Source organism: Streptopelia decaocto (genome assembly GCF_964273445.1).
Source record: "Streptopelia decaocto genome assembly, chromosome: 7".
NCBI lineage: Eukaryota > Metazoa > Chordata > Aves > Columbiformes > Columbidae > Streptopelia > Streptopelia decaocto.
Window position 1 is genome coordinate 53,074,484 of NC_138661.1, and position 27,376 is coordinate 53,101,859.

Below are 27,376 nucleotides of genomic sequence, written 5' to 3' on the forward strand. Positions count from 1 at the left end.
AATGTATGTAGAGATGTAAAATGGGAACTGATGCAGCTACGAGGAGACAAAAACCACACACATAGTCTTCCCACCTTATCAAAAAGGGGTTGATAGAGTGCTGCATATTTTCTCTCTAAATCGTGTACTTCTTCATAGAATTTAGCTTCTATATGGGCACATTTCACCTGGAGCTGTTTCAAGGCATCAATTCTTCTTTTCACTGCTTTTGGTAAACTAAAAACCAAACAGTTTTTTAAGGTTAGAAGTTAGTTGCCTCAGCATTATTTAACATATCACTGTGGAATAGGTTGCTTATAACTAAATGCATTTTTAAAATAAACTTCTATCAAACATATCTAATTCTTCAAAACCTATTTCAAAAAGTTGAAAGAATCCTCTCCTACCCAAGTTGTTCTCAAAGGTGTTATCTTCTGTTCCATTCCCTGGGGCCACCACCCTCCCCGTGTAGTTCAGAGATCTGAAATTAATACCTTTGTTTACACCTAATCTTTGTGACTAGAGTTATGGTGATCCAACTATGAAAAATAAGAATCATGCATTCTACAAAAGAAAGTTTTGATTCATGGGTCGTACTCAGAAAAGTACACAACTGCCCACCTGTACTTTACATTATTAAGCATTTATATAAAGTTGGTAAAAATAACTTTAGCATTTTTTTTTTAAAAGAGGTCTACCAGCTATTCCCAGTCAAGAAATAAAAGCACAAATATCTACTAAAGGCAAAATTCAGAAGTTTAAATCCACTCTAAATTTAATATAAAACTAAGCTCCAAACTAAGTATTTCTAAGTCCTGAACTTTCCACTATATCCTGGACAGCAATCTTACAGAAATGATCCACCAATGCAGCACATACTCTGACAGAATAAGGGTCACAGAAGAAACAAAAGGGGGCAAGGTGAGTTATTCCTAACCAAAATAATAACAGCCAGGGAACATACTGAACTGGACAAAATTTTGCTTGCGCTTTTGTGTAAATAATGTAAAACTTGACCCTTCCAGAGTAGGCCACTATGAATCACACTTAAAGCCAACCACTTTTCTTCATGAATCATTTGTTCTAATTTCCTACCTTAATTTTACAGTAATAACATTATATTACACTTTCAGTCTTTCAAGAATTTTATTATGCCCTGTACTTACGTTTCAATGTAACTTGAAGGAGTAAGTGCTGTGTTGTCAAGACGTTCCTGTAGAGCTGCCAGGACCTGTGGATTTTGCATCACTTGGTCTGCTAGCTTTTCTATGAAGACAGAAACCCACTTTTAAAACAAGTCTGAATACATAGCACTTTCACTATACTGTGTGTCTTAGAGCAGTCACAGTAAAAGTACTCACTATTTTCCAGATCTCAAATAGCACCACTGTATTAATAGTTAACTAATAATTCCAGCAAAATTACCTCAGGATCAGATTTCAGAAAGATAAAATTGGAAAATTACAAAAAATGCACTTTTCTCTCTGCAAATATACCAAATATTTGCTTTTAGAAGCAAGTAGCACATTGACAACATAAACAAATTTCATGTCTTCCCTTTTATGTAAGAAAGTGCAAAACAGGAGTTTCTCCATCCTCCCCCTACACTAGATGTAGCTCATATGCCACATAGATATTTGCAAGAGAAGAACCACTGAATTATACGTCCAACACACTTGTAGAAGTGTTTCTCAGTCTCACTCCTGAAAAAAACTGACAAAAACTTTGTGTATGACAAAGCAGCATAGCACCACAACCACTTCTTTGACAACTACTAATTTTTTTACATCAAGATAACTTTAATAATCTTTAAAGCTCCTCAGTCATCACAACAGTTCACATAAGACTATTTTTACAGGACATCAGAACTAAAATGCTTCTGGTTAGCAGTTAAAATCCTTACTAATAACTGCACAGGTGGTCATAGTGGGAAGATATTTGCTTTTCAAATCTTTCCATTCCTTCTCACTGCTCTTCTCTCCAGACATTTAAAAAAAAAAAAAAAAAAATCGCACAGAACATGCTAACCTGATGAAGCTTTTATATAGGTGGGTTTGTGTGTTATTTTGTGTTTGTTTGGGAGGGTTTTTTTGTTTTAGTTTGTTTTTTTCTTAACCCAACTTTACTATAAGAATTATTCAATGGCGTCTACCAGTTTATATGCCATTTCCAATTGCCAGTCAAAGACTTTCTTAAAAAATAAATTTTAAAAAGTGAGACCTAAAGAATATTCAGTAACCACATACATGAAACATATTTCATTATAACTTATAAATTTGATCATTCAAGTTAATAACAATGGAACTGTAACTTTTCTGTGCACAGGAGTATTAATTTGAAAAGCATTACTCAGCAGTTCTGTAGACCTTCCAAAGAAAGAATAAAAGCCTCAAGAGGACACATTATAGACATGCATTTTCCTACAAACAAGATAGTAAAGCACTAGCATACATACAGGTGTGCTCATTTCATAATCATGCTGATAAAAATTACATGTTGTTAAAAGCTAGTCTACACAGGCCTTATTGCGAGCATCTACTGTTATTTCACACAATAGTAAAGCATCTCAGTCACAACATATGCAAAAATACTTTCACTGTTACAAAAATATAGCCTTTATTTTGCTCTTGGCTGCAATACACATGGAAAACATCAAAGTGAACAGGTACCCTAGAAACCATTGCTTTGCTTTCAATAGTGAACATCTCTGTAGTTTTCACTGTAAAGGTTTTGGACCTGTAGATAAAGAAGCTTCAATACACAAGGCAATAGGCTTATTCCACCTTTTTAATGCTAGCTGCTACCATGTATTTCTTACCTTTTTTGTCACTTGCATTTTTAGCAGCCTCCACAGGATCTGAAGCAGTATCTTCTGTTTTACTAAAAGAATTAAAAATGTAACATACTAAAAAGGCATCACTTTACAAAAAAGTTAACACTTAAGAACAAAAATATTCTGAATTTTCAGTGTTTACTACAGGACAAGTTCTATAAACAAGTATGCCACTAAAAGGTATTTATGGCTTCAAGCGTCTCAAAACTTAAGAGTCTGGATATGAAACTAGTTCTCCTAAGATGAAAAGAATGCAAAGGAGAGAAAAAAACCCCACAAATACAAAAACAACCAAACACCACAAGCACCTATCAACATACCAAGAATGCAAAACAAAACAGAAAAACCCCCAAACAAAAAGCAGTGACAGATAAATTCATCTCATTAAGCAAATGGCTGGCCTTTCATCTGTACTGGGTCCCTCTGAACAGGAAAATGTTATCACTCACAAGTGGAAATACAAGACACCCTTTTAGGGTAAGTGATGAAGAAAAAAACAAGAACAGACAGAGTTAAGAAAGTAAGATAAATAAGAGATAAAAGCTCTTTGTTTCAAATTTCTATAGCAAGTTGTTTTGATTAAAAGTAGAAACAATTGCTTCTACACTAAAAAGCAATGTTCCTGTCCTCTCCACCTCTCTGCCGCAATGTCTTCCATCACACTTCCTGTGCTGGAGAGGGCCCAAAATGAGCTAGCAGCCAGCAAGCTTTCCCTGTGCTCCTTGCCAATTTATAGGTTGCAAAATACAGATTGAGTATTGCTGAAATTGACCCTCAGATACAAAAGGAAAAAGATATCACATATGCAAATGGGTAGTTACCAGATAGACTAGCTCATCCAGCTTACCCTGGTGCACTGCAAGTTTTGAAAGTCCAGCATCACATACGTATTTACACCAGTTTAACACTGTTACTTGTTTCAAAAATGCTACAAAAACTAGAAAATATGAGTGCCTTTTGCATGCTTAAATCATACAGATCAGAGGAACACTGAGGATCACTGTTCAAGTCTTTAGAGCATTTAAATATGAACACTGAAAACTGAATCAAGACAACATAAATTACATTAGTCCAAGAACAGAGTAATTCTGTATCCAATACACTATACAGCTTCTATACCTAAATGAGTGTTTTGTCCTTGCTGTATGGGAACACAGTCTAGTTAGAGAAAATATTATAACATTATTCTTATCCAAATTTGGTAATCTGTTCCTCATGGGCAAAAGGTACTCTCCCACAGAAGATCAGGTTTCAATAAACAGTCCAACATACCTGTTATCTGCCATCTGTGTGCCTGTATCCACCTGCAAGATAAAATACAGTTTAAAAATACTTTCATGGTAATTTGTTTACCCCAAGAGAATATGAAAATAGAACAGGTCCTTGTTTAAAACCTCGATATAAATTAATAGCTGCTGGTTTTGCTAAGAAATTCATCAGGCACAATCTCTTGAAATAAATAGCTCCCATAATACCCAATCCAAATTGGAACTTGCTCATAGTTTTCAAACAGTCTGTTATGTGCTTTCCTTTATCCCTCTTATATGTATTTTTTTTCCTGTTAGGTATTCCAGATGTTAACCCATTTCTACCAGGTCATAAGCATTCAGTCTGCAAACAAGTGTCACAGACTCCTAAACTAGCTCCACATTCTATTGAAAAAAAAATCAAGCCAAAGAGAAACAAATAAATATATTCTAATTCCTTGACAGTATCACAGTACATAATGAATTTTTAATCTCTGCATATACTATATTACTATGCCTGATCTGAAAGCAATAAAAGTTCAAATGAATTACAACAGAGTCCTTTTTTTGTCACCTGAGCAGAAAAATATGCCCACTTGTCTAATAAGGGCTATTTTTGTGAACAGCTGCTTCTGCTGCACTATACTGAATGACAACGTAAAACTGTTCCTACATAAAGAGAAGCAAAACACTGAAGGAAAGAAAATTATCTACCAAGAGAAGGGTTTCTGACAGCAGCCACAAGGGCAGAATCCCTTATACAAAGCTTTGCCTTGAATTTATTTCTTAGGAGTGAGAAAACAAAGAGGAAACATAGAAATTGAAGTTTCGGTATTAGTAATGATTGGAACCAAGTTTAGTGCAGCTATCCCAGCTCCAAGGTCTAAATTAGCTCTCCTGAGAAATCAGAGGAAGCCAAACTGCGTAACTTATTTTGCTGTTATTTCTTTACTGGGGCAAAATATTCAAGCCTGTATTATCTACAGGGTGTTCCAAAAAGATAGACCCCATTTCAAATTATGTGTGATATCAAATTCGGTCCATCTTTTAAAAACAGCCTGTATTTTAGTCATACAGGTTGGCTTTTTTTCCCCCAATTCTGAACAGTTTATCATAAACACAAGTAAGAACTACATACCATAGATAGGCACAGGTGATATTTTTCACTATCAAGAAAGCAGATGTTAGTCTGCAAGCCAAATTTAGAATAAAAAGTACCTTCCATCATTCATTAGAGTCAACCGATCTGATTTCTTAGATTCTATAAAGGCCAAGCAGGCTGATCTTTAGCCCAGCTTCCAAAACACGGCTACCAAAGAAGAGCTTAAGTGCTAATGACATCTTGAGTGGCAGCCAAAGCAGGGGGGCCAGAGATTGCATGCACTCTCCCATCTGGAAAACACTGATTCCTGCTGTAAGCTAAGAGAAGTAACACTTTCACAACCACTTCAATAGAGTTGAAAGCTCTGTTCACTTACAAAAGTACTAAAAGTATATATATATATTATATATTATTTCACAAGAAGTAAATCTGCTTGATATCTACCAAATAAGCACGAGCCTATCCTACAGATTAAGTCCAGGAAGAAACAGAAGGGGCTTCTTGTAGACTAGGTTTATTTCAGCAACCCAGGCATATTTATTTGCAAACACTCTTGCCTTAAAGGTAACAAGGGAAAGTGGCAATGCAAGCAACCATCCACTAGACCAAAACAGAAGAATTTTGCAATCTTACAGCTGAAGAAATAAAGGAGCACTTACAAGGAGCTCTTTCCAGAGCAGGCAGAAGACAGGAAAAAGAAAAAAAAAAGATAACGATAAAAAAGGTAATATATAGCAAATTGACCTAATATCAGAGTTCATCCAAAAAGTTGTACAATTCAACCCACTATTATAGCAAGGAATGATAAACACCTAGAAATACAGACTCGCATTACTTGAAAATTAGCCTCAAAGACTTGTCTTTTCCAACCCAGGCCCAGTGACAGAGCTAATGGAAAAAAATACACTTCACATCCAAATTCTTCTGCTTAGTTGTTTGTGCTGTATTTCCTGCAGGGAATTACTTCTCAACTCTGCTCAGGGAAGACAAGATTCTTGTTCCGTTCTCATTTATGTTTGGAAAACATGGAATAAAGTTCCCATAACTTGAATAACTTTTAAACAGTAGTTGAATTAATCTCCACTGGAACAGACATGAATTGGACATGTTCTGACAAAAGCCATTCACCTAAGAAACAAGAAAAGCAACAACAAAAACACACCATTCCCTGATGCAAATACATACTTTAAGTCTTGTTTTGCTCCTTAAAGTTGCTCCCTTGGTAACTAAAAAGTAAAAAGAAATATATAAATAATTACAAGAAGCTTTCTTACAAAACAACTTGTGAATACCCACTGCACCACAGCTGTCTCCTCTAAAGACTTACCTGCTGCCAAGTTACCAACAAAACTGTTCAGTAAAAGCTGGTGGGGACAGGGGATGGGAGAGCAAAGTGATTTTAGAGAGACAAAGTTAAATGCAGACAGCTAGTTGAAAAAGTACAGTAGCAAAGCACTGAGCCTTCATACTTGTTGCCTTAGTTGTTTTCCAAGCAAGTGAGCTCAGTTTACAGACAAGGCATGAGAAAGCTATCAGAACTCCAAGAAAAACAGAATGTAAGGTATTGTTATTATTGCTGCCACCACAAATAAGGGACCAAATCCATATCTTATTTCTGCTGGACTGTTCACTGTTTTCAAATAACTAATGTGTTTATTAGGCTTTTGAAAAAGAGCGGACTACAACAACCAGTTGTCCCACAAAGCTGGCTGCTGCAAAGCACAAATGTCACACACCACTAGTCACTTAAAACAGCAGGAAACCATAAGCTTGATGCACACCGAGACAGCAAAAATTCATTATAAGGACATGTCCTGATGGATGCAACTTTAAAGAAAATGTCTGTACCTTCTAATGGCAAGACATATTTATAAATACAAGAGTAAGTATTCTCTGCTAAAACCACCTACATTTTGTTGTACAAACCTTCTAAACACAACTAGAATATGAAACAGGAAACTAATGGAGTCTTGAACTCACAGGAAGACTTCTACCCACAATTGTTACTGTTTTTCGTAACTACAACAAATCAGAAGGGAAAGTCATGACTTCCGTTTGAGAGCTGCTGGGATGCAACCCTGTGGGAAGCCACAAACATAATAGTCTGATACTTTTTGTAAGGAAAATGAGAAGAAATAATGAAAAAAATAGTCAAGAGGAAAAAAACTCATTAACCTGTGCACAAGTCCTGAACATTGGCAATGCTTAATCTCACCTTGGAACTTTTCTGGAGGGAATACTATTTTGGTTAGATATGACTTTATAAAAATTTGACTAGTGGCTCTGGTTTACCTACAACTTAGGAGTAGTTACATTTATACAGTCCTAAAATTGCATTTGGCCCTTTGAAAGCAACTGCAAGGCTGATGTTGCCCCGGGTGAAAATGAGTTTGACACCCCTTACATACCTGCTTCTCTACCTTTTTATTTTGAAGCTTTGCAGGCAGACGTTACAGGAAGAGACTCCGACAAACCTCCGACAAATCCTACAAACACTGGTATTACATATATAGTAAACAGCTGCTGCAGCAGCAAAAATTGCAAACAGGGCCTCACTGGGGAGATGGAGAACCTCGAAATGAAAACTGAGCGCCCAAGTTCCCACACCCGGCTGAGGGAACGCAAGACCGCGGATGAGGTCAAACGAAAGAACCGCGCCTGACCAAAGCGGCTACGGGCCTGCCTCAACTAGGGCACCGCAGGGTGAGAGAGACGGAGAAATTGTTCACCACAAACAACAGCTCTCCCACCCTCTTCCTCCCCCACTTCCCCCGGGAGGGCGGGGAAGGGAAGGCTCACTGGCAGGCTACCCAGGGCGGGCGAGAGCGGCCATAGATGTGGCCAGAACCGCTCCGTCACCCCAGGGCCACTAAGAGCCACGCAGAGTCCCCGTTCTCCCGGTCCAAACTTCTCAAACCTACCTTAAGATGGTGCCTGACCGGGCCGGGCCCGCCCCTGTCCGCCAGGCGGCTCCAGCCGGCCCCGCCGCCACCGGGCTCCACCCCGGAGCAGGCCCTAACGGCTACCGCACGCGCGCCCCGTCCCGTCCCATCCCCGCGCTGCAGTCGCGGCGGCCAGCTCGGGCCCTCCGCGGGTCCCACCGGCCACCCGCTGCCCAAAGGCCGCGAGCTCAGCGCCGCGGCCTCGCCGAGCCCTCACCTGCCCGCGCCCCCTCACGCCCGCAGAGGCAGCAGAGGCAGCAGCGCCAGCCGCTCGGCTCCTCGCAGGCTCACCCGGGCTGCGCCGCCGCCAAGAAAGCTCTCTCCCGTTGGCTGAAGCGCGGGCGCCCCCCTCAGCAAAGCAGCCGCCAATTGGCCCTGGCAGCGCCACAGCCGCTGCGCCGCACGCGGGCCATGTTGACTACACCACGACGCGGCGCTCAGCCAATCACAGAGCAAGCGCGGGAGGGATGTGCGCGCGGGGCTGGCGGCGCGCGGGGAGAGCGCGTGATGCGGCGCGGGGGCGTGGGGGGTGAGGCGCCTCGTGCCTTCGTCCTTAAAGCGACAGCGGCCGCGAGTGGGGTGGGTAGCAACATGGCGGGGGCGCCCGGCGGCCGCCGCTGCTGCGCGCTGGAGGCCGCGCCCTCGGAACGAGCCGGGAAAGGCGCTCGGCGGGCGGCCCTGGGGGGTGGTTGGGGCAGTGGTTGGACCGCCCCGTGTCCGAGGGCCGCCTCGCCCAGGCGCAGGGGGTGACCTCCCGCTGTTCGTGTTACGGCTCCCAGGTGTTCTTTAGCCGCCCCTGGCGGTGCCGCGGCGTGAGCCCTTGGCTCAGGCCGGGCCTCGGGCGGGCCGGGCTCTGGCCGTGCTGGCCGCGGCGGTTGAGCGCTGAGCGCCGGGATGTGTGCGCCGAGCTGCCGGCTCGGTGCTCCCTGCAGATGGGAGGAGGCGGCGGGTGGAAGGCGTGTTTGCGGTGCCGAGGACCCGTAACCGCTGCATGTGGCAGCCGCACGCAGTCAGCTGTGCCGGGCCCTGGCCTTGTGCTTGGGACTGTCCGTGCAGGGGGCTGGGAAACGCGGTTTCTGAGGCGCCAGTGCCTGGGTGCTGGGATGCGGTGCTGCTTTCCAGTTTCTTCAGCTGCAAAGACAAGACCTGGCGATGCCTGTCACCTGCAGTGTGAGGTTTACTGTCCTAGCAGGTACATGCACCTCTGTTGGAGGGTTGCATTTTAACTAGATGAATACTCTGATAATGATTTTAAGAACCGCTCTGTATGTAATCTGCATGGATAAGACTAAAGTTTCAAAGTTGATAGGCAAATCAAAGACCTGAGTGCTTCCTATTAAAAAGCCCTTTCTGGTGTTTCAGATTGAGCACCTTTTTGAAAATGCAGATGTTCACATTTCCAGCGTTGTTTCTTAGTATAGATATGGCTGTAATTTACTCTTCTGTAAAAAAGAAGCAAAACAAAACAACAACCACAAAACAATAATCCCCTAACAGTCCGGCTTCTTTTTGTATGGTGACTTGTAAGCAGCAGATGTGTAGCATGATGTTAGAACAGTGCAATTTCAGCATTTGAAGCCACTTAAGAGTTTTAGTAATCTTTCACTCAGTAGGAAAAACCTTTATCCATTTATTGTGTCACTGGATTCCCTTGTTCTAAAAAATGTGTTCTGCAGGTCTGCAAATTCATCTTGGATTTCAGTAATTAATGACTAGGATTTATCACAATTGTGGGCAAAATTTGGAAATTATGAAACCAATATTAATTAATTAACAACCAAGCGATAGATTAATGTTGTATTAATTCAGGTTTTTGTAGGAATTTAGTGCTGGGAATAATTAAGGAATAGTTAGTTAAATAGGTACCAATACTGTAACTAAGGAATAAGGTAATTTTGAGTAATGTAACAAACCGTTAAAGAACTGCAGGAATGTAGAGTCACTTGTACAAACAAGCAGATTTGGTGGGCCAGACGACATGCTCCGTAGAAGGTTCTTCCATTTATTTTCTTTGCTCCCAACTCTTTTTCCCTATTTTTCCATACCAGACCTTCTTCTAACATCAGTAGGTTAATGGCCTCTTCATACTTCCATGAATTCTTATTTTGGGACAACTTTAATCATTACAGTGGCCACAATTATCAGTCTTCCAAAGAAGAGCATAATGAACTCTGAAAGGAGGATTTATCTGAAGGTATTCCTGCCTCACACTTTTGTTCTTGCTGCTGGTTCACAGCTGTTAACTATTCTTTCAAGCTTTTCCTGTCAGTCTCCAGTTTGTTAAAAGCTATTTCTCCTTTCCACACAAAAGATGTTTGGAGATGTAGGAGGTTTTGCTTGAGTTTTGCTTGAGATGTAGCTGCACCTTTCTGCTGTTGCAGGAATGCACTGCAGCCCTGTTCAGACTTTCTGTTGCTCTGCTGTATCTTCTGTGGCATGTGTAGCATTTGCCCCTTTGCATTAGTCACCATCTTGTTAATGCAGTTCTCATAAATGCTACAAACCATGAATTATATTAGAACTAGGATGGTCTTGTAAAAGTAGATTGGGTTTCTTCTGGACCAATTATTAAAACCTTGAAACAGTCCAGAGTGCTGGAAGTATTTGGCTCTCTTCCTCCACTGATGTCAGTTGAACGCATATATTTAAATTACTTTACATCCTTGCATTTAATGCCCCTCTCCAAAGGCATTAATCTCCCACGATCAGCAAGGGCTTTTTGCTGACTGTTGTCTAACCTCTCGTAGCACGGTGGTGGACACTAGGACTACAGATAGGCATGATCTGTGGAGTCATCTTGCTGTCAGGTGCTCATACCCTGCAGAGAGCTGCAAAAAGATATTTGCTGAATCACCCTGGCTTGATCTAAACACGCAGCCTAGCATACCCGAGAGCTGGGAGAACCAAAACTGGGAGAAGGGATTATGGCAGAGCTGCTGAACAGATGCACTAGACACTGGAGAGAAAGCTTAGGCTGAGATCTGAAACTGGCATTAAAGCGTCTGTGGCTTCTGCCCTTGGGTGGGTATTAATGGAAACTGCTCTCAGTGAGATGCCAGACATTCACAAACTAACTTGAGAGATAAGACCTGGTTCGTCAGTGACTTTTTCTGAAGGAAGAACTTTGATCATTGCTAAGTGGAGTCTTGGTACTAAATAGCTAATGTGCTTCTTAATTAATTTGTTCTGTCTCAGGAGACACATTAAGTACTATGCATGCTAAATACTATGCATGTGGTGCAGTGACTTGTATAGAAATTGCCCTGTGAAATCAGAGAGACGAGTAAAAATTCCTTTCCATATTTGTTTGGTAGAAATTCTGTAATTAAAGAGGGAGCTAAAGTTGGTCCAACAGCTACCACCACCAGAAAGTGTTAGCTTATAATGTAGAAAAATAAGCTGAAGGAATGTACGGTATGTTGCAGAGATTTGCTTATTTGCACAGCAGACAGCATATACAAACATTAGGATAAAGAGGTCAAAGACAGTATCATAAATGTAATTAAGCACTCATTAGTTAAAAGTGTTTGAGAAAATTGGAGGCAACAAGACCAGGGTGAACAATTCACAGATTCTTCTACCAGTATCTGAACAAACAGTGATGGAAGAACTTATTCTCGTCAGTGGAGCAGTATTGACATTTGACATCAATGTGAATATTCACATTGCAAAGGCTGAAAAGCACACTCTGAGCAAAATACAGAAAATTTGCTACTGCCAAGTTTGGCCTTCAGCCAAGGGTGCAATTAAAAACAGAAGCACCACACTTTTACCTTACCATCTCTCAATAAATTCTTAGATAGACGGAAAATAAAAAGTTCCATGTTTTACAGACCACTATGAGGTCTGTGTTCCAAAAATTCCAAGATTTTGCTGTGGGAATTTTAATTTTCGTAATGCTTAGAAAATCATATTCCAGACTAGCTTCCCTGAGCAAGTGCATGCATACATGTACATTGTAAAATGAAATAAAAAAAATTATAATACTGTGGAGTCCTCTCTCCATTTGCCTTGCTGAGAGACAGGTGACTAAGACAGGGAATGCAGATCATTGCTGTTGCATTTCTCTTGTGGTTGCCAGGTGAGTCTCACTAGGCAAGTGCAGTGGAATTCACTTAAGTGCCACCTTGATGGATTGCCAGGGAAGAGGTCTTACGCTGTGCATTTCAGTGATCACACAGATGAGCTGGAACACCTTCACCGAGTAGTCATCTTAGTGTGCATCCAATCCTGGCTGCAGCATTCTTTGGTGGTTACCAAGTTTTCCTTCACCAGGACCTTTGGCACAGTGTTAAGTTTTTGCTAAACTGTGGCTCCAGAGAGGATAAAAGGAACCAATCTGTAGTAGCTCTGCAACTTGTTTTTGGTTACAAATTCTTGGCTCTTTGCCAAGGTCATTCTTTCTATTATCCTGGTGCTTTTGGAAAAAAAAAAAAAGGAACTCAAAATATTAATTTACTCTGATTTTATTTGGAGAGCACAAATTAACTTGCTGTTAAGTAAAATCTTAGCAGCTTCTTTACAGGAAGAGTTGCCAGTTGTGTGCCTTTTTTTTTTTTTTAAATAGAAAATACTTAGTCCGGTCCACTAACTCATAGATGCTTCACGAACCAGACATTTTCCTTGCTGACAATACTGACTTCCAAGGATAGCTGAAACAGATAGGAAGAAGAAAATTTTAACTGGAAAACCAGTTCAAGTATTGGAAGAAACGTTCAAGTATGGGAAGATTTTGAGGGCTTTACTGCTGGAGGATTCAAGTGAGAAGCTTGCTTGAAGGCGGCAGCTTCAAAAATGCATGAACTAGATAGCAAAAGACTATGAAAAGCAGGGGAGAATAAGTAGTTGTGTTGAAGAGCAATGATCACCCAAGACACAAGGTGAGCCTGAAGAGGAGAGGATTTCAAAGGCTCTGATCCTTGTGATGTCTATGAAAAGAATACCATTAATTTTAGGAGACTTTTGATTGTGTTCAAAGAGAATTCAAAGACAGGAATGCTGTTTCTGCTGTAGCAGAAGATGGCTTTAGCAGCACTGATGTTTCGGATAAGGATTCTTTCAAATCATCATGGTTTAAAACAAATTGTCAATCAGACAAAACACAGAAATGGCAAGCATGAGCTAAATAATTTTGCAGGTAGAAGACAACATTAATGGAGCAGTAAATACAGCAGAGGTCCTTATCTGACATGACTAACTATGATTTTTTTAAAAATATTGAGCAAAGAAGGAGTATGTGCATGTGGGAAGCATACAGAAAAAACGGATTATAACTTTTCAAGAATATGACTCTGTGCAAGGAGAGTTGCCCCAGAAACAAAATGAAGCATTTGGGAAGGGAAAAGGCCATTTTAAAAAAAATGCTTCTACATTGAAGTAGTAGATAAACCATGGAATTGAATGAGGTGCTACTGAAAACACAGCAGGAAGAGAAAAAACTGCGTGTAGTAGGTGGAAAGCCAGTATATTATCATGAAGATGTCCTGAAGAAACTAGAATCCCAGACAGCGATGGATTAACAGTGGCTTCTCAGTAGTGACATGCTAACTATTAATAGCTTTAAACAACTGGTAACTCAGATCACCAAAAAAGAATTTCTGTAAGCAAATTACTCTCACTATTTGACATTAAGTAGCACCTTCAGAAGCAGTTCATGGTCAGAAAGGTAGGTAGAGCAGTGAAGTCTGTGCTGTCGTTAGAAATTATTCAGGTCTAGGATTCCTGTGAAGTTTGCAGAACTAACCCTGGAATCTGTCGAGGACTGCGGGGAGTTTGGAATTGGAGAACCTTATCTGGCTGAGAAGCAGCATCTTGTGACTGCAGCTTAGGCACATCCCATCCCTTAATGGATGTCCTGAGTGCACGAGTGTCGTGGAGGAGCATGTTCGGAAGAAAACAACGAGCTGCTAATGTTGAAGGGGGTTAGAATTTAGAATGGTGTAAAAATGCAACTGATCTTCTTCTGTTTGCAGACCAAAGGATGGAGAAGTGGCCCTTGTGACTGTGGCTGGCTGTTTAAAGTACAACTGTGCAGTTTAAACATGTGTTTATACACTTAATTAGAAATTAGCAGAATAAAAAAAATACTGAATGCAAAATGAAATTAGAAATAGCAAGCTAAAGGAAAAGCTCTGTAAACTTCATTTCAAAAATATGGTTGTGGCATAAAGATCTACATTCTTCCCAATATACAAAGGTCATATACAATTTGTACTTCACAACAGATTTTATTATACTACCTGCATACAAGACGCATGTGCTTTACTGACCATATAATTGTTTTCAAAGGCAAATACAGACAAACTGGGAAAAAAACCTACTAGACCTTTCTGCTACTCCAAATATGTTCATTCTTCAGAAGGAGGAATATAAATACAAAAAAGATAAAGCAAAGATGTTTTAATTAAGGACAGGAATATAGCCTAATGGTTATAGCATGGACCTAAGAGTTGAGAGAACAGAGATGTCACGCTATAACCTTCCGCAAGTCACCTTGAGGTTTATTAGTTGATTAATATAGTTCTGCATATCAGACACATAGCTGTTATATGCAGTTGTGAAGCAGGTGAGATGTTTTTTAGGATTTCGTGAAGTAGATACTGCCAGTGAAATGCATTACTAGGCAGCAGAGAACTGTCCCTGCAGACTTGTGACCATATGACATCAGAAAGATTATTGAAGCAGGGTTAAACTGTCATGTTAAAAACATCAGTCTTGAATAATAAGCAACTTATAGCTGTATTTCTTAATTGCAAACCAATCCACAAACCGTATCTCAGTAGGAAACCCTCTGTTAATTCCCCTTGGCTCTGAACAGGTATCAAGTCCTTTGGCAGCACTGCTGTTTCCTTGGAGGGTTAGCTCCAAGAACACACCACCCACTTCCACTAGCCCTTCATGTCTTCCCCAGCTGTTCGTTGAATGTCTGCCTTGTACTCCTCCACTTGATTTCAACTGCAGGTTGAGCAAAGATGAATATCTGTTCCCTTTTGCAACAAAGGGACTGTTAGCTTCTACTGTGCAAAGTGTTCTGAGTATACTTACAAGAATTTTTAATAACAGCAGCTAGAGTAAGTATCATAACGGAATTACTCAGTTTTTCCTGCTTATGTAAAGATACTAAAGTCATCTGGAAAATACTGTTCTTACTGTGGGACAAATTACTCAGCTCCCATTTAGTAATAAATTCTGCTGACTGTGATATATTCAAGAATGCAAGCTACAGTGGGGTTTAGATAGAGATCAGTATGCAGGACAAATTAACCAAAGCCTGGACAGCTATAAGAAACAGGAATCCTTACGTGGATTCACTGACTAAGCAGCACCTTCCCAAATAGAACTGGCAACCATTCAAACTGCTACTGTTGTTGCAAAGAAAGTTCTTACAGGTTGGCTTTTTTTAAGAACGGATTTTTATTGACTTTCCAGATGACATTATTAATCCACGTAAACAGGATTTTTACTTTGCACCTAATAGAAAGTGTAAACAGGAATTTGAGCATCAGTATATGCTCTCTTCTTCAATGGTGACCCAGCACTCGCCTTTAAAAAAAAGAGTCCTCTTGTTTTCAATTTGCACTTCCATTCTGAACCATTTGTAGATATTCCTTGTATAGCTTTTCTTGGGTTTCATAAAGTTTCTTTAGCTTCTTAATTTGTCCTTTGCTGAGTTCTTTGCCTTCTGTATCATGGGTGGGAAAGCCCTGAAACATAAAAAAAATAAGATAAATTCTTGGATTTCTTTTGCTCCTTATGAAATCGTGTTTTATAAAGATAGGGGGATAATGACATAATGACAAACTGTCAGGATGAGGTGCATCTTAGCTAATTTTAGTCACCTAAAAGTTTGACAACTTTGACTATTTGTGTATTTTCCTTTTTCAGGTAATGAAGAGTCATGGGGTGTATTTATTTTCTGTCCTGGACTAAGTAAGGGAAGCTTAGACAACTAACTTCTAGATGGTTACAGTTAAGAGAATAATGACTAATCCCAAACCAGATGGTTAAGAAACCACTTTTAATCATACTAGAATATTGAATCCAAGGTTTAAAGCAGAAGCAGTAAGAGCTTTGCATTCTTGATGGAGAAAGTATGATCAGAGTTTTTTATGGATTTCTCCTTGACTTGCAGGGAATTTTTCCAGTATTTACAATCTCCATTTTTACTGGCCTTCAGGGCCTGAATTTGCATGGGTGAAGAAGACAGGGAGAAGCGTGACCAATGTCATGGATGAAGTGCTGAAAAAGCAGTGCTTTATGTTTTCCAGGTAACAACTTTATCCTCAAGGGGAGCAATCGAGCAAAGTTCTCTCTGCAGCCCCTTGAGATATGCTTTGCCATGAGAGAGCAAAACAGTGGGCAGAACCAAAAAGGAAGCATAGGAGCTCTCTGAGAAACACGGATGTCTCCATCAGTTCTGGCAGAGTTGGGGAGTTTGTACATGCAAGTGAATTCCTTGCCTTGCAACAGAGTAATCCATGAACAAACATCATACATATTCCTACCCACAATACCTACAGAAAAATTTTCTCTGCAATGAGAGGGCCCAGAGGAGACCAGTGGACAATTAAAATACCCTTGAAATGATGGCTAACAGAGAGCCTTGCTCCTCAATGCAAAGTATGTGCAATAAAATCAATGTATCACTTTTTCTTTCTCTCCTTCCCTCCACCCACTACATTAATAGCACTACCCTGGAGGTTTTGGAACAAGATCAGCCAGGTACACATACAATTACATACCACTGGGGAAGGAAAACCACTCCCTATCTAAAGAAAAGAGTCTTACGTTTTCATCAAACATAGAATATTTGTCATGTTCTGATTTAAACATTTCATGTGGTGGAATCTTCATTTTTGCCAGTTTTGCTGCCTGTAATATAAAGCATGCATTAACTGCATTAGCATCACATTCATTACTGACACCCTGTCACATGCAAAACAAAAAGTAGACTATAATTTACAAATCAAATAGCATTTAATTCACAATTATTTATCATTTGAAAATAAACTTCCAGTGAGGAACAACTCAGTAAGTCTTAGCTGTGCTTGTATGGTGGAAAAAAAAGTTTTAAATCTGTAGAGAACAACTGAATAAAACAGATGCATAGCAGAACTCAAAATAACTCGCTTTAATAGGTCAAAAACTACATCTGATTTTTGCTGATTGGGTTCCTTAAAGTTTTAGGTATAAACACAAAAGTGAATAGTTGCTGTGAGTAAAGAATATTCAGCAATTAACTCACTGCAAAGGGAACCACCTTTATCAACAGTTTCCTGCTGAAAAGCAACAGTTTCTCTGCATGTCACAGCAGAATCAGGATGCAAGTAATTGCACTGAAAATAAACTGAACTTCATCTTATCTGTAAACAAACACATCTTGGAATCCTTTCCAAGTAACTTATGCCCAAAGCAAGGGAATCAATTTTTTGAAAGAATGCAAAAAGCTACTTAGAATTTGTGGATAATAAATACTATTTATCTGATTGTCTCTCTGTACACAGTGCTCTCTAAAAGTTTACTTCCTCTTTTAAGCCAGGAGCGCATTTCCTGTACTGTTAGAGTCATCAGCATAGCAAACAATCTTTTCTCCTTGTGAGTCCATCTCCTCTGGCTGTCTACTCCTCATCCAAAGCCTAAAACCTTTGAGCTATCTCAATTCCAACTGCAGAGATAAAATGTGTTTTTTACAAAACACTACATTTCAGAGTTCAATCATAAGGAACAGGTGGATTCTTAAAGAGAAAACAACCAACCAAACAAACAAACCAGCAACTGTTTTCACACATACCTACAGCACTGGAAAGGGAAGAAAATAATAAATGACACATGCAAAATCTTCTCTAACAAGCATGTAAGAAACTGCTTTGGGAATTAAGGAAGTAATACTGTCTATAGACTGAAATATGTGCTACAAGATCTTCTGAGAAGCCTTTGCAGTCTGTAGTTGTGTTTTCGAAGATGGTTTCCCTATAATAGGACCTGAATATTCAAATTGGAACTGCAAGCCAAAGTCATTCTGAGCAGGAAATTGGAGACAAAAAAAAATAAATGGAGGCCCAGCTAAGGCCGGGCAGAGAGCCTATGTTCTAATATAATCTTTCCTGCACGTGACTATCTCTGTTAACACTTTTCTTCAAAACCAGATTAAAAGGATCTGAACACTTACTTCCTGCTCTTGTTTTTTCCTGGCTGCTTCTTCTTTCTTCCTTTTTTTCTCTTCTTCAATCTATGAAAGGCAATGTTAATGAGTAAAAGGTAACTACTTGGTTGTTTTCTAGAAATCTGAGCCAGCTAGCTCCCCTGGATATCTAATTACAGGCAGAACTGGCAGCATGACCTGCAGCAAAACCACTATGCCTTATAATTAGGATTGTCTGATCCTTTCCACTGTACGACTTTGATTTCATTTGCTTTTCTTCACAGTTAAACCAGTTTTAACTGAGGAGAATGCATTTTGCATGCAGATTGCATACATACGAAAGAAAACCTACAAAGCCTGCAGAAGAAGTAGTCCTGCCATTTCACAGGGAAAAATGTTTTTCAAATGACTTTTTTAAAAGACCATATTTCACTGATATTTTAAGCTCTTGCCTGAAACTGTGAAGACATTACAGTTTCTCAAGAAGCAGTTGTACCGCTTGATGTTCCTACGGAAACAACTATCCAAATTTAGCCAACTTACAAAACTTTATGAAAAACAAAAATCTCATCTTGCACTTGCTGAGGAGAGACCAAGGGTTCTGACAGTACTGAACATAGTACTGTTTCCAGGGAAAATGTATTCTGGGTTCTACGCAGCAGCTACATACAAACTACCTTCAAATGTCTCTGATGAAAATATCTGTAATTGGCTGAAACTACATTTACTTCTTCCTTTTCTGAAAAACATCTACATGGAAAGAGAGGTGTTGGAAAGTCTTCCAAATATTTCTAGTCATGGAGGCATTTTATCATTCATTAAAACTGAAGAAAGACATATGAAGTGTTACTTTTAAATTTTACAAAGTCACATATTAATGCTAGGAAGTGCCAAAAGGAGGGTTTCTGTGCAGATCTTGTGCATTTGAATTAGGATTCACAATCTTTATACAGTAACGTGAATTATTATCCCCACATTCTGAATATCTCACTCATCCATACTACATTAATTAAGATTTAGCCAGGGCATTTTGTTCTCACATATCAGATAAATACAGTCTAGTTCTATGGAAAATGTCAACTTCATTTGTACAGACAAAAAAAGTCCCCATTAGCTTCTCATTGGAATTGTTCTTCCAGAGAGACAAGATAGTGTGCATGCAACATTCTACATCTCTTAATTATATGAAGATTTTTTAAAAAGAAACAAAAAACCTTAGGGCTATTCATTAGGTCCCGTACAACATTTTCAAGAAGCTACTGTTTCAAAAACTATTTCCCTGAACACCACTCAAATTTTAGTGCAAATTCTTTTATGTTATTTTCCTTGTTGTTAGTCTAAAATTTTTCTTACAAGTTATCAGATATGTAAAAGTATCCACACCTTACACATTACTTTAAATTTGAAAAATATAAAATGCTTAAAATAATAACCTTTTTCTTTTCTTCTCTTTCTTTCAATAACGTGTCCTTATCCACTAATTTAACCACAGTTGGAAGTCCTGAAGAAGCAAAAACAGATTAATAAGTTTCCAATGCTTGAATAGTCAGAGGTAAATGTATTTACCCCATGATAACTGTTTTCTTTTTGCTAGCTGAGTGCAAATACAACTGAGTAACTGCTCAAAAGTTACTAAGAAATTAGGTACTACAATTATATAAAAAATATTGCAGTGTACATTTTTATATTCCATTTATATATTCCAATATACAGATTTATAATATACATGCATACATACATCAGAAATATTATATGCTATAGTTTTGCAGGCCTTGAGTATGCTGGATTATTCCAGATTAGTTTTGACAGGTTGTTTTCCTGCTTCTTATGAAAATAGTAAGATTAAGCTACCTACAAAGTTGCAAGACATATAATTGGGTACCTTCATGATCTTCAAACCGAACACCAAGTTCAGGAAGGATATCATCTCGAAGAGCATCACTCAACTGCAGAACTTCAGTTACTACAGAGGAAGAAAAGTACTTTTAGTAAAGTAAGATTTATTGAAAAGTATAGTTATTTAAATACAATTAAAAATCACCACTCACACAGCCCAGAGAAAGGTCTTTTGTTTTAAAGTTATAAACCTTTTAAGTAAGTTCTGCCTTCTTTCAGCTGTACAGAGAAGCAGCATGTTTTTCTGCATGGACTTGAAATTCACAAATTTCTTCCAAGATACCCTCATTGTTCCTGAAGGGGAACAGAACGAAAACCCAAGCCAATTCAGGAATGGTGCAACACAGTGGAAGGATATACGACTTAGGAAGATCCTAATGGTTGCTGTAGAATTTCCAGTAAGAAGGGTTAAGAAGCCTTTTTTAGAAAAATCACAGATTAACATATCCCAAGCTACATCTAACAGTGCCTCTGAAGGACTATGATTTTGATGTTTTGATAACTACACATATTTTGTCAGAGCAACTGTAATCCAAACATCTCCTGTTTGTACAGAATAGGTTTCATCTAGTCTGACTAAGCTGCTTTTTTTAAGCAAACAAGTTGTAGCAGAACAGAAAATTTCTATTTGGCTTTCTGGATGGTGATCAGGACGCCATGACTACCATTTTTGTTCCTTGCAAACTTATTAGAGAGCCTTTAACGACGGCAAATGGTTAAGAAGTCAAGATGTTACTGAAATAGATGCTATCAAGCCTTAAGAGAAAAACAGATCTTCATACAAGTTATTTACCTGGATGAGAAATTGTATCATCAGCTGAGAATTAGCAGAACTGTGAAGAGGAATTAAATGCACCAAGAAGACCCTGTATGTTGCTGTTGTGAACTTAATTCAGGGGCATTTTTTATAGACGGTCTTGTATTTAAGAGGAAACGCTTACCAAGTGTGACAAGATAAATTCTCGAGTTAGATGATACTACGTGCTTGCAATAAGCAAATGTTCTCCCTTTCAGCAACTCTCGGCTGGTTAAATGTAAGAAGTAATAGGGGTCTCAAAGGTAATAATTCTGGCAGTAGAAGGTACCATCTAGAGACTGTACTCAACACTGCACATATCAGTAGATAAAACTACCATCCCTGAGCCTTCATCTCTTCCGTAATTCTTAGAGCCTCAGAGAGCTGAACAGTGAATAGCATCAACTATCCTAATCCTATAAAAAGGAACAGCCTCCCTATTTCATTGCATGGAAGTGTTCTGTGACTCTCTTTGTATAGGAAAGCACTTAATTTTATAGAAGCTCTTTTGTGTGCCACAACTAAGTAGTTATTTTTCGTAATCCAGAACAGTTATACACAGTGAAACACATTCATGTTCGATGCAACTCTAAAGAAGCCATTAAGATAAACGAGGGATAAGATCACCTCACTGGCTGTTAATACTAAAAGGTGTTGAGTCTAACCTAGGCAAAGGAATTGCATGTCATACCAAGAACGTATAAGATATACCTACTGCTTATTCAATAAAACAGTGTCTGCTAGGTTATAAATATTTACTTGTCTGAAATAATGAATAATTGGAAGTTTAAGAAGAAGAAATCCATCAAGATAGAGAATAATGAGAAATGTATAACAAAACATATTATTTATGAAAGGACACATCATCTGATCAGTCCTGTTATCCAGACGAGTCAGCACCATGCTTCTTAGGGCTGAAATGTGCCTGTTCTTTGCATGTGGTATCTCCAGAGCACAGGTATTTAGGGATTGGGCAGGGGGTTGTTTATGGGCTGCCTCAAGATATAAGCCTTTATCCTCACTGAGGAAACCAGTGGGGTAGTATCTTATCACCAGTGCCCATTGAACGCCCTGGTAGCTAAGCACTCTTTGAGCCTGTAACTGTTTCCCAGGCCTCTTTTCACATTTTCTGTGAGTTTCAAGCCAAGGGCCTCAGATGTGAAGCAGATGTTGTGCTGTTGTGAATGAGAACACTGTGATGGGGAGGAAAAGGAGGAGCTTGAGGTATCTTGAGAACGCTGGATGTCAAGACTGGCAGCAAAAGACAAGAGCAGGCACAGTTACAATGAACAAGTTTGTCCCGATTCTGGCCAATTCATGATACTTCAGGAAGAGGGCAGAGGGTTTCCCACTGTGTCCTAGAAACAACTTAGAGTAAGATACCACATGGCACCAGCACCCATGGCTGAAATGAAGACGCAGGCAGAGTTCAGTCATGGACACCTTTACCACAGGGCAGTCAATTTAAGCAACTGAAGACACTTGCTCCTTTTGAACATCTGAGTAATGATTTGTCACTCATGAGAATTCTTCCCAAGCATTAGGGGCTGCACTAGAGCACAGATCTGCTCCACTGTGCATCTTTGCAGAGACAATCATACAGGGTCTTTGCAGCTGGTCAAGTACTCAAGTAAAACATCAGGCTATGCAATATAGAGATGTTCTGACCAACCAGTCACTGATGTCTTTTGCAGAGGTTTTCTGTATTTCTTTTGCTTGTACAGCTAGTGCAGCTTTTTCGTGTGTACCATCACTGCTAGATATGCTCACAAATTAAGTCAAGACTCAACTGCAAATGATCAGTACAGATCTCCAGTTGCATACTAATAAGCTTACAAAATAGAGAATTAATGTTATTAATATGTTTGAATGTTAGCTTTCTGGACGATGGTAAAATTTTTGTAGAGTATATACATTTTGGTTCTTACAAAAAGAAAAGTTTTACAAATAGCTGTTCTGAGAAATGTTTTGTAAATATAGATACATTTTTAAAAGTTATATGCATATGAATGGGGACATTTGTATTACTCTGCAGGTTTTACAGACACAGCATACTTTTTATTTAACCTCTACGAATACTTGAAGCAATACAGATTGTGGACTATGATGGGGAAACCCCCTTTACTTACAACCATGTAGAGGCAATATGCCCAGCCATTAATCCGAAAAACTTTTAGAGTAATTTAACACATCCTGCATGCAAGAATTTAATGGATACAGGGAAACAAATCAGTTGCATGTCAGTGCAGGTCCTGCCAACCACCATTCAGCTTCCATATATCAAGTAGTTTAATGAAAGTTGCCTCCCTCGTCCCACTGCAGATTGTTCCATATCCCAACCAAATAGCAACTAGATCCAGCTTTATTCTTACTGCCCAATTTATTTCAGGCAAAAAATCAATACCTTCCAAGTAAGAAACTCATGTGCCAGTAAGCAATCTAGTGCTAAGTATGTTCTAAAATTGATCTACAAGAAGCCACATGATAGTTAAACCTTATCACTGTTAAGAGTGAGGATCAGTTTAGCTCAACCATCAAAAAGCAAGGGGGGAAAAAAGCCTCATATAAATTGAGTATTTATGTTAAATATTGAAAGACCAAAGGTCACATTTTTAGCTGAGGATACACACACAAACTTCTTGAATTAATTCAAATTACATCAAGTATTTGCTGTTGGAGCTAATATGCCTATTTCTCACCATCAATTAGACCTATAGGAGTCTAACAGCTGAGTAGTCAAATTAAGAAATACAGTTTTGTGCTTTTAAGGTAAACTTGTTAGCTCTTAGAAGAATGCAAAACAGTAGCAGCATTAGGGTTCAGATTCTTTGCCAACTGAATAGGTTATCAACCAGACACTACAAGTAATTTTATATTTCTGTATAATATATGGGTTATTTATATATGTTTTATGTATTTTAAAATGCCCTATTTTGCCTTCAAGTACAAATTTCCATGTAAAAAGTTTTAAGAAAACAAGGATCAAATACATATTGAAGACATGTAAAATTCTACAGGGAACAGCAGAAAATAGTAAGAGCACCATTTGGAACTGGTAAAATCAAAGAGGGCTTAATGGAACAACCTTTTTAACACTCTGTAGTTCTGCTGCCAACACATACAGCATGATCAAAGCTTTTCAGAGGTAGAAAAAAAAGTGCCCAAAACAACTCCTAGCAAACTCCCAAATGAATTCTCCAAGGAGAACACTCAGTTACCATCAGGGGAGCTACAATTCCAACTATACTAACAAATAAGAATGAATATCTCAGGCTACTTAAGAAAATCTCAGGCTATTTACACAGACAGTACCATTGTGTAGCAATCTACACTTAAAAGAACTGAGCTCCCTTGGGGTAGAGATCATGGGTATTTTAATACCTAGAAAGCAGGGAATCCCATAATCTACAGAAACAACTAGACCTCATCATTCCAGAACTTTCAGATTCTTTAGGAAATTAAAAGAAAATTACTTTAGTAGCCTGTAAAACTTTCTCAAATTAAAGAAACAAGTAGCAGAGATTCAGATATTCAAACCTGCTCTGATTTAAGGATGCCCTTTTTTTTTAAGATGCCTCTAAGCAAATAGAGACTATCAGCTGGCTCATCCCCCCAGTTTGACTCTTACAAGCTGAGTCTCTGGCACAACAATACAGGAAAAAGTGAACTCTCACCTTTCTTCTCTCTGGCAATTTGTCGCACTCCTTCTCTGAACTCAGAAAGAACTTGTAGGTATGGCATCACTGTAGATTCAATCTGCAGGATAATTATTTCTACAGTTAGCTAATCATCATTTAGATATAAAACATGTCCTTACCCACTTCATATTTATGTGCTCTTGGATGGAACTTAACCCTCAGGGCAGATATGCATCAATAAAAATTGTCATTGCACTATTGATGTCAAAGGATAGATGACAATTTGCATTAGCTGACAATTTTCCTTTTGTGCAGATAAAATCAATTTGTGGACTTCTGCCTCTACCCTTTCCTTTTTTGTCTCCTTTTGGTTACAGATCTATCAGTTCCACAGGGATATGCTAACTACAGTCCAGCTAACTATAATGCAGTACAGCAATAAAAACAGCATCCAGACAAATTTGTCCCTTCATCTTCTGTGTTGCCTTACTTAGGTCCAGCTGCTTGTCAGACATAATACCAGGTGAAAATGATGTTAGGACTTATTTTCATTAGAACATAGATCTGTTCCTCAGATGTTAGCTTATGTTAATCATATTTATTTCCAATACAGTGCAGTTGTCCGTATTCTTAATGACTCCCTCCCCAACAAAAAGTGGGGAGAGATTACTGTTGAATTATTTCAGATGTAAGTAAATGCTGGTCATGAAAGCTCAAAGAAAAAGTCCTGAGAATCCTGCTCTCAATGGTAGTGAATAGCAACAGCAAGCAGTTAGTGAAGAACAGCAGTGAGCAATTACAAAAAACAACTAGAGATCAGCACTGTCTGCCAACACTGCTCTGGAATCCCAAGAGAAGCCAGACACCCAGGGGACTGCTTAAATTAAAAGTGTCATTACTTTGGAGGGTGGGGAAGAGAGAGAAAAAAAAATGCACACTTGTTTCCCCTACAGTTTCCACATGTCCTTCCCAGCTGTTTAATCTCCATGACAAATTTCTGTACAATTAACAGGATAGTCTGTTGTGCTCTAAAAGTGCCCATGTGAAAGGAGCTGAGGGGCTCTGCTAAAACTTTTCATAAATGTGAATACTATGCAAAAAGCTTCACAACTGGAACCATTGCTGACGGGTTTGGCAGAAAGAACAGACTATGGAAAGTAAGCAACAGTCACAACCCCAGTACACCCTCTACACTGAAACCAGCTCAACACGCAAATGAAGTGGTGTCAGGAAAACATGCACTGTCACTACTTTACCAGCCAGTTAAAGATGAAAGATTTTTATTTCCAGAAATAACTAATTTGACAGCAACACTTAATGCATTTGGAAAATGAGACTACGGAACCTGAGGTTTTCTGACTTCAAATCTCTTCTGTCCCCTTTCAAGTAAATTAGTGAACCACAGTAATTAAGCTAGTTGTTCTTTCAAAGCATTTGAAGATGATTGCACCTTTTCTGGAGATAATGACTCTATTAGTTCCTTCATCTCCAATTTAGACAAAGAAACAAAAGGCCTGATCTACAGCCTCCTGTAATTAATGAGAAGTTTTCCAATCTTGAACGTTCGCCTGGTATTTTTTGCTAAGAAAAATAAGTATATGCACGGAAGACTGAAATAGGGTTTAATATTTAATGAAACAGTCAAAACATTTGTGATATTATGCATCTTTATAATATAATGCTTAAAACCGGTAATGTCTTAGGTGATAAAACTAGAAGTTTCTTATGCGTAACAGGTGTTAGCACAAGATTCTTCTAAGTGTGCTAACAGATGTTAGCATGGGATTCTTTGTGCACAAGATTCTTCTGACTCTACTACTCTTGGCAACATTATTTTAAAAGACTGAAAGGCCTTAGCTTCTTGTTCCAAACTATTGCAAATCCTTCCATAAAGCACATCTGTTGTAAACACTACCTAAATGAAGCGCTAAAGAGATATTTGATTTTCCTTTTCTCCAAAAAGATAAGTGTCAAGGTGCTGCCTTTCTTCTTCAAAATAGTTCTGAGCTAAATTAAATTCACTGTTGATGGGGTTTGGTATGGAATACTGAGCATCTTTCTTATTATCCTTGTTATAGCATTCCTGGAGATTTCCACAGCACAGTAATGTAAGTATTTGCACGGGCAATTATCAGATGAGTGTTCCTTCACATTCTTCAACCACAAGCGAGTTTTCCTCTTCCTTTGATGAATACAAAGTTTAGCTCTTTTGTTACACCACAATGTTTTATTAATAATTATTCCTTCTAAGGAGGAACAGAGGGACATATGGTCACATCTCTGAATGCAGAAAAATAGGTGAAAACCAGAACTGGTTTGTCCATGTCAAATATTTTGCATGAACAAAGACAGCAAAGTGGATAGCTTTCATGTGAAGTTATTTTTCCTGCCTGCACCACAAAACATTACTGTTATTACAGGGCTCATCAGCACTTTCATCAGGTATCTCCTAAGTATTTCCAGAAAAATTATGAATCACAGTGGAACTGCTGGGTGACCAAAGCAAAACAGCCTTCAAAAGCCAGATAAAAATTGTGGCTACAAATGAGGTCAGAAGAGATTGAAATGCAGATAAAACTCCAGCTGCCTCCAGGTTGGTTTCTGGTGTACCACAAGGAAGTTCAATCAGTGTCATTATATTTTTGAAACTACTTAACATATAAATACTTATAATGAGTCTTACACACTAGCGTGTGCTGTCTGTCGTTAACGTGGTTTCTTAAACAGACTCATCATTCAGAAGACAAGATAATTATTTTTCTGGTTGCTATACAATTTGTCTGTCTTTAAATCAAACAAACC

General features: G+C 38.9%; 2 protein-coding genes across 9 annotated transcripts in view; both read right to left on the reverse strand.

The window, feature by feature from the left end:
- NAP1L4 (nucleosome assembly protein 1 like 4) overlaps nucleotides 1-8,437 on the reverse strand; it is a 28,743-nt gene extending 20,306 nt beyond the window's left edge. For 3 of the 7 annotated variants that reach the window (XR_014184684.1, XR_014184685.1, XM_082058815.1), the window contains exons 1-6: nucleotides 8,321-8,436; nucleotides 6,347-6,387; nucleotides 4,085-4,116; nucleotides 2,798-2,859; nucleotides 1,146-1,245; nucleotides 75-216 (exon numbers count right to left, since the gene is read on the reverse strand). Coding sequence is in view for 5 of the 7 variants with exons in the window: in XM_082058815.1 (XP_081914941.1) it covers nucleotides 75-216; nucleotides 1,146-1,245; nucleotides 2,798-2,859; nucleotides 4,085-4,098 (318 nt within the window). In the remaining 2 variants the exon portion in view is untranslated. Of the gene's footprint in view, nucleotides 1-74; nucleotides 217-1,145; nucleotides 1,246-2,797; nucleotides 2,860-4,084; nucleotides 4,117-6,346; nucleotides 6,388-7,569; nucleotides 7,648-8,082; nucleotides 8,241-8,320 lie in introns of those variants that run through there. The other 4 variants (XM_082058812.1, XM_082058816.1, XM_082058813.1 and 1 more) reach the window with 4 other exon arrangements.
- Nucleotides 8,438-14,310: 5,873 nt separating this feature from the next.
- The window catches only part of CARS1 (cysteinyl-tRNA synthetase 1), a 35,565-nt gene continuing 22,499 nt past the window's right edge, over nucleotides 14,311-27,376 (reverse strand). For both annotated transcript variants that reach the window (XM_082059504.1, XM_082059505.1), the window contains 6 exons: nucleotides 24,611-24,692; nucleotides 20,127-20,207; nucleotides 19,678-19,745; nucleotides 18,272-18,331; nucleotides 16,891-16,974; nucleotides 14,311-15,806 (listed from right to left, as the gene is read on the reverse strand). In XM_082059504.1, coding sequence (XP_081915630.1) covers nucleotides 15,672-15,806; nucleotides 16,891-16,974; nucleotides 18,272-18,331; nucleotides 19,678-19,745; nucleotides 20,127-20,207; nucleotides 24,611-24,692 — 510 coding nt within the window. In that variant the 3' untranslated portion in view covers nucleotides 14,311-15,671. The remainder of the gene's footprint in view (nucleotides 15,807-16,890; nucleotides 16,975-18,271; nucleotides 18,332-19,677; nucleotides 19,746-20,126; nucleotides 20,208-24,610; nucleotides 24,693-27,376) is intronic.